The sequence below is a fragment of the Lytechinus pictus genome, chromosome 2 (assembly GCF_037042905.1).
Source record: "Lytechinus pictus isolate F3 Inbred chromosome 2, Lp3.0, whole genome shotgun sequence".
NCBI lineage: Eukaryota > Metazoa > Echinodermata > Echinoidea > Temnopleuroida > Toxopneustidae > Lytechinus > Lytechinus pictus.
Genome location: NC_087246.1, coordinates 15,370,248 through 15,378,285, shown reverse-complemented (window position 1 = coordinate 15,378,285; position 8,038 = coordinate 15,370,248). Strand labels below are relative to the sequence as shown.

Here is an 8,038-nt window from a genome sequence, read left to right as displayed (position 1 = left end):
TACCTACTCCTCCATGCAGCCATTTGACCCAATGCTCAAAACAGAAACAACATTTCCACACTATATCAGCCTTTTATGTACAAGCCTTTTAATATGATTACTCTCACATACATGTATATATGAAATAACAATATCACTTGCAGCTCATCATTGGTTTTGGCCAGACAGAATGAAACAAAGAAGTATTGTATGATTATGCAATCTTTGTTTTCATTATTACTCATGACAAAAAGGTATGGCAAACAAGCTATACAATTATGTGACTTTGACATTCAGCATAGTCAAGGAGACAAATAGCAAATTACTTGGTCTAACTTCTGAAGGTTTCTATGGCAAAGAAGAAGAGGGTAGTGGTTTCACAGTACACTATGTACTCTTTCGTGGGCATATGTTGGTCCTGAAAACGACCACCCAAACTCGATGTTAAAAACAAGTGTGTTCTTGTCGCATTCTCCGGAAGATGACGAGAACATAATTGTACAAACGTCGAATTTGGGTGGTTTCAGGACCAACATATGCCAACAAAAAAATACATGGTGTACCATGAAATGACTTGGTCATAATTATTTCACAAATCTCACAGATACACCCACATCCTAATGAAACGCATGTCCACTCGGGATGTCAACACATCTAGTATGAAGATTAGATTTCCATTACTACCCGACATTTTAAAGATGTAATACCTTTCACACTAGTACTTGATCGCTATTCCTGGATGCTTTACTTGTAATTACAACACACGTCACTCAAAGCTTGCATTACATAATGTTATCTCAAAGAGAATATTTGACTTGAATGCCTGTTAAGCTATGACGAGCAAAAGATTTCTATGATAAAGCACTCTATGAAAAGGCCTAGAAAAGTAATATGGTAGTATACAGTCCATACATTTTTTTTATTGCTGTCTTAATACTCAAAACATATTACATGACACATCCTATATACCACAAGACATGTCACATTGTGATTCAGAGCACGATTTAAAAAAATGTACCATATGTTTTACAAAGCATTCTCAAAACCAAGGCCTATTATAGGCCTACTTGTAATTATTTATAATCACCATTTATGTACTATCAAGTTTTTGGAAAACATGGGGTATATATGGTTATATATGTTCATCCATTCAAATATGGGATTAATTCTACATTTAATTTGAATAACGAATAGCATAGCAAAGTGTTACCTTTGATATAACAAAACAAATATCTTCTGCATTCAACACATTTTGTTTCGGATATCATTTATGTTTTTTGTTGTTATCAGCAAAGATGAAAGAATTAATCCAAACAAACAAAATCTTTGAACATGCTACATTTGAAAATGTCTGTTTATACCTACAAAATATTTCACAAATTAGATAGATATGTAAAGAGATAGAAAATCACTATTCAGACCATAAACATGTACCGGTACTTAATATTTTCTATTGGCTTGATGCTGCGAGTACATGTATTACTACATAATGCCCGAAGCTCTTATATACCTTATCCAATATGTACAATATTTGGCATAATATCTGTTTTTCATGTTACACACATTGTTGGTAAAAAGCAATACTAGTTTTCACTTTAAATAACCATAAAATGCTATTTTACAATACATGAACTGTAGTAGCTGCTAGAGAAAAAAAGGAAAGAAAACCAACATGATACATGTTGCAATTATTTGTGTCTTTTAATGTTTAATGGTATAAAGCTAGGGTCTATTTCACAAGAACCATCATATCAAATCAAACTTATTTGATGTTTCTTTTGGATGTCACACAAACATTAAAACTTGGGATAGTTTTGTGAAACTTGGACTAAGATGAATACCAGATAGCATGTCAACCCATTCTCCTTTAAAAATTTCATTCCTTATAACAGGAATAAATCAACCTTTCATTCAAACCATTATTTTTCAATGAATCAAATTTTCACACGTCCATTATACAAGCTGCCATTTTCAATAAGTCCACTCTTTCTCTATATACAAAATACAAGAGTTGAAATGCTCAAAACACTCCCCAAAGTCCTGCATTTTACCTTATTACTGAAATTGGGGACTTGCTGCATGTATAATGAATCTAGAATCATGCCGTCCTAATATGGAAAGAAATCTGGCTTTTGCATCACTCCACATCCTAAATATGAGAATGCAAATGCATTTCATATTCTGATATTTTCTTCACATAAATATTGATGTATCTTCGCAGTTACAATAAAATTGTATTATCTTTTCTTATATCTTCATTCAGGATGCATAGTGTCAGAGGTCTAATATGCACAAAGCTAACAACAGCACATAAATACTCTGTGCGCAAGCTAATATGTATTTTGAGATAGTTTATATGAAAATATAACGAGATTTACAACAGGTTGGCTTATTGTAATTCATCAAGAATAACTCTTAACTGGATACTGCAAGAACATCATGTTATGCAAGAGGAGACATTCCGAAGGTATTATAGAGATGGATTTGCACGCTTTTCAGCAATTTAAAGATGATTCAAGGTGATGAAAATACCCTTGTGTCAATAATGTGTTAAACATAGGTTTAAAGATAGAGAGGGCCTCATCACATCAAGCTTTAGTGATTGATTGTAGGGATGATTTAAGGCAAATTTAGACAGAACACCACTTGATAAGTTATCTACTCATAAAATGTAAAAAGTGATTTTCCCCTAAATTCGAATACCAGGGTGTTGCCAATTCACATATTTCCCGCCAAAAATTTTTAACGCCATTTCCATAATTTAGCACACTCATGCAAATGATTACTTGACATTGAATGTACTAATTTCTCCCCAATGCTATTTTTGTACCATAAACTATAATTGCTTTATCATTAATTAACAGAACACATAGCTTGTTAACTACTATTTATATATATTTTTCAAAATTCAAAGGCATAACAGGATGTGTCTCTGAAAACATAAATTCCATGATAAAAATAAATGCTAATAATACTTGACAGTCTTAATCAGTTACATATCACTAGACTGCATGAAGAATAGAAAAGAAAAAAAAAAGAGAAATAAATAATTTACTCCAGGCAAGGTGGCATAAGCAATGAAAAACTTTGCGCAAAAGAATACAGATTTTCTTTAGTACTACCCTTTCTAGCTCATGAATGAATTATGATGGGTGTGACTAACATAAACAAAACACAAGGTCTTTACTACTCAGTTTCCATCAGACAGAAAGACAGCAGATAAAAGGTTATGCTCTTCTGCTAGGACTAATCTAAGACTTTTAACTGATCATTCAAATGTTATAAAATTATAACATTACAAGCATCATATTAAAAAAATTCACACCATTGTATCTTATATGCACACACACCTGTAAAAGTAAAACAAATAAAACTTTGAAATTTAAATTTACTAATACAATGATATCTTAACAGTTCTAATAGTTTGTTTTTGCTTTAAGGAGAGGGGAAATCTTTGATAATGGCCAATGACTCTCCTTTGATATTAAATTAGTCAAAAGAAAGCTAAACCCATTGCACTACAAGGTATATGTATGCATAGCAGTGTTGAATGAGAATATGTTGTGTGCACACAGGTAGTATAGCCATCTATGAGTAAAAGCACACAGGTCTTGTTATTAAAAAGTACTGAATATCTTGGTGGCATGAAAATCCAGACTAATTATCTGATGAAGGATGAATTAAAATATAAACACACTGTATTTCCTCCTGAATCAAACTTGTAAATTCCACTCCAGACATTTACCTTTGTTCCTTCCGTAATGAAGTTAATTTCACTCTATTATGGTGAAGGCCAGCCCTGAGTCCACATTTGCCAGCCTTGGTCAAAATCTACACTACAAAGTCTATGGAAGGCCAGTATCTTGTATCTGTACACCAGGCATCGGTTTCATCCATGCTAATCAAGGATGTAGTTAGGACCGGCCTTGAGGCCACATTTTGCCAGCCATGTTCTCGGACTCGGCCCGAGTCACTAGTACAAAGTCTATTGGAGAAGGTTTCCTCCATCTGCATTGTGACTCAAAGTACCAGCCTGGACTACATACCTGATACTAATGATTGAAATACAATGACTTGGAGGGGATAGAAAATTAATAACTAACACAGATATTCCCTTATCTACACACAACATGAAATATAAAACCAAAGTATTCAACAAATGAAACAAACAAAAGATAAAACAATATTCATTCAAAATAAATTCACTATCAGCAGTATTTAGATGCATCAAGACCTACAAAATACAAAGTGAAACACATATGTAACAAATAAAGGCAAGATCTACATGTAAAGGCTAATTCAAACATAGCACATTAAAGTTCAGCATCATTTTGTGTTCAAAGTCAATGGGATATGAGGCACAAATTTTGTTTCCTCAGATTCAAAAGATATTTAATTTTATTCAGATTACAAAAATGTTGAGAACCAATCAAATTCTTCAAAGAATTATAGTGGACATTTATGTTTATTCCAAGATGCTAAGAAAAACTCGACATTAAAATTATGACTTGTGACATCATAATAAAGAGGGGGGCATTTCATCAACATTTTCATCCAACAAGTTTTTTCATTAAATGCTCCTGTGCAGCACAAAAGGGGGCATTTGTATCACCATGGCTAAATTTGAAATTTAACTGAGCTGTGCCTTGCCATGTCTGAACTAGGTGCAATTGTATGAGATTTAAAAAAAAAATCCTGTTTTTGTATCTTTAAAAATAATCTTTTGAGTAAAAGGTAAATTTTATAAAGGGTACAAATGAACAAATTATAATTACATCCTTCCAGTATATCAGTTTATATGTCCCACCTATAGTGCTATATCAGGTAAGTTTACAATTTGTTCAATCGGAATACCTCTAATTATGATTATATTAATAATAACATTTCGATTAGTTAAGCATTCCACATAGTGGGCAATCTTTCAAATGCCTTACAGATAAATCAGTTAAACTGATGAATTCTATGCATTGATTGTTGAAATTTAGTTTTTAAGAAAAACATACAAGAGAACACATATTTCTAAAAATTCTCTGGTTCAGCCTATGTTCATTAAAGTTAGTCACTGCAGCTACATCCGTGATCTGACCTCAGCATACATACAACTGTCCACCAAATATCCAAGAACATTTTGTTTCCTAGTCGTATATGTATATATATATATATTTTGTTTACTTACACCAGATAATGGAGCACATTAATTGCTGAAGTGTAAGAAAGAAGCTTCATAGAATTTGGCATTGTAGAGCTGGAACATGAACCAAACAATAACATTTGCAACGGGATCAATCTCCATGTTGATCGAGTTCTGCACCAGCCTTCTTTTTGGTGACATGACACTAGTATGTTACTCACAAATTACCTCTTTGCCCAAAGAGAATACAATTATTTTTTGCAATATCCCCTTAATATTTGAAGCTCTTAATCTTAATATAAAACACCAAGTTTTAACTGGCAGAGTAAAGTCTTTTCTGGTAATTGCCACTCTTTAACCTTATCGAGATGCACACATTGATTTTTTGTTTTATGCATACTAGCTATACATCTTCTAGCCATCTTCTAGCACCATATCCAAATAGGGAAATGCACAAAACCTGAGCTCATGTAATATAACTTAGCTAAAATAATTTACAACAAGCTTACAACATATTCAATTTTATACTTATACTTATCTCAAAAGACAGAACTCATGAATGTAAAAAAAGTTAAAACCATTAAATCAGCCTATTTTCACCATATTTTGATAAAACTTGACAAACAAAAATTCTTTGTCTAGCCAATATCTTGGTCACAAGAGACACATTGTCACAAATCAAGTCTCATTAAGTTTTTAGTTGAAAGATTTGGTGAAGAAAAAAAAAAATAATGCAGCATAAGTCAATGGTAACATTGTTATGTCTAATGAGTTGTTATTGGGTAAATTGAAAATCAAAACTACAGACAAAAAATATTATCTATATTCAAAAGGAGTGTAAGCTAGTATTCTTGACAGGAAAATCAATCTTAAAGTTGACTTAGATCAACAAATGGTTAATTAAGTTCAAAGATCTAAAACATTGCAATTTTCTTTGTTCTATGTCAATGACCATGCATGCTATATTTTGGGTAATAGGAATGTCACCTATCAGTTTCATTTTAGAGACTTATTTTATTTCACTGTTTTACATTTTGTCCTATCATAAGGTTATTTAGATGCTTGGTAATCGTTTAACAACTGGACATCATTTCAACAAGGTAAAAACAAACAAGTGAATGATAGATACGATTTAAGAATACAGAAAAGAAGCTTTGAATATCCACTGGATTTACATATCTGCACAAAAGAGATCAAATGTGATCTCAAACAATAATTATACAGCTTTTCTTTGGAAATGGTTTTCATCACATAAATGAATGTACCAGGGTACAATTTTCAGTCTCTGAATTATAAAGGATCAATGGCCCTTTCTCTGATCATCTTTTTCTCGCAAACACAAACTTATGGTACTTGCATCTTTTTGGTATAAGCCTAGCCAACAACAAGAGAATACTGGTACCACAAATTGACATGATGCCAAAGGGTCTGAATTTCAAGATGTCATACCTCTTTTTTTATGATTTGAGAGCTTGATGATGCTTTTCAAGTTAAATCCTAAAGCTTTCTTGCTTGCCCTCGATGTGCCTCAATCTGAGGAAGACATCTGTTCCGATTCCTTGCATGGTCTCTAGTGATATTGATCCTCCTAGGTATTCTGCATATGCCTTTGATACAGGTAGTCCAAATCCAAATCTGAAGAGAATAACATAGAATATGGTAATTCTAATTAAATTATGACTCATCTCCTTGTACATGACAAATATGTACTACTGCACATCAGGAAGAGAGACTCGTGGGTCACAGTCATTCAGGTCGCTTTTTTGCCTTCCACGCACAGAAGATGCCAAACAAATAACAACAACAACAACAGCAATAATAATAATAATGATAATAATAACAATAATCAGCTGAAAAAGATTCTTCAGGCTTTAAACAAAAAAATCAAACAAGTTCTGCCTTTTAGACCTTTTGAAAATTCATGCATTACTTAACATAACTCACTTAGTACATAAAACATATGACATCAATATGAAAGAATATGAAACTACATATTTAATTCCAACGAAAACAACGCCACTTTTTTTCTCCCTTTGACAAAATATCTCTTCGAGTTTATCCATATTGAAAAAACATGCAGAGCTTTTTGTGCCAACATTAAAACAGTAACAAAATAATGATTCATCCTTGTTGAGTAAAAAAAAAATCAAGTGAAAGTTTTAATGCAGGTTCCACATTTCCCCCAAAATTGAGCCAAGTTGAGCACATAATAAAAATGATTTTTTTAGCCTTTGCATGATAACATCTTAAAGCCATTTGAGCTCTAGTAAAAATTTGTTTCAGAATCTGTGGCAAGCCAAATATTGCTCAAACTAAAATCCTGTAAAAGATTGATTTTTATATATATTTCTTTGCAGTATGATGTGGCTTTTAAATCAATGATATATAAGATTTGATAGGTTCTTGATTGGTATGTTTGCAAATATATGCAGCACTCACCCGCAGAGAGGCCCAGCTGTAGTCTGATTAACGGCTTCCATCAAAGTACCGAATGCTCCACCATTATCACTCACACTCTCATCATCATTAGCTGTAGTGAAGTGATACTGAAACACCTTCTTCAACATGGAATGAGGGATACCTCCTCCTCGATCTGATATCCTGGGATGGGAGATAAAAATGTAATTGGGTGATATAAATAATTGTTTGATTTCTAGTTTTCTACCAATGCCAGTACTGTAGACCAATACTCAATAAGATTTGGTTTAAAAAAAGCAAACCAAAGCTAAAGCCACTCTCTGGAGAGAGTGGATATCAGAGTTATGTGGAGAGTGGATATCAGAGTTATGTGTCACAAGAGAATCTTACACGTGACCTTTAACGTTTGACCTGAAATGACCTTACCATGTGACCTCCGATTGCACCATAACATAAATGCATCTACAACCCAAGTTTGGTTGAAAGTGACTTACGGTTGCAAAGTTATCT

At 32.9% G+C, this 8,038-nt stretch overlaps 1 protein-coding gene across 1 annotated transcript; it reads right to left on the bottom strand.

The window, feature by feature from the left end:
* Positions 1–67: 67 nt before the first annotated feature.
* LOC129254730 (branched-chain alpha-ketoacid dehydrogenase kinase-like) lies at positions 68–7,977 on the bottom strand. Its single transcript, XM_064106351.1, has 3 exons — positions 7,955–7,977; positions 7,550–7,711; positions 68–6,745 (listed from the first exon to the last, which is right to left on the bottom strand). The coding sequence occupies exons 1-3, from the start codon at positions 7,975–7,977 to the stop codon at positions 6,601–6,603; spliced, it is 330 nt and encodes a 109-aa protein (XP_063962421.1). The 3' UTR covers positions 68–6,600.
* Between the last annotated feature and the right edge of the window lie 61 nt (positions 7,978–8,038).

Coding starts and splice junctions, on each gene's coding strand:
- LOC129254730 (XM_064106351.1), bottom strand. CDS start 7,977: ATGGTGCAATCGGAGGTCACATG. Junction 7,712..7,954: donor GTGCAATCGGAGGTCACATG/GTAAGGTCATTT, acceptor CTCCCATCCCAG/GATATCAGATCGAGGAGGAG. Junction 6,746..7,549: donor ACAGCTGGGCCTCTCTGCGG/GTGAGTGCTGCA, acceptor TATTCTCTTCAG/ATTTGGATTTGGACTACCTG.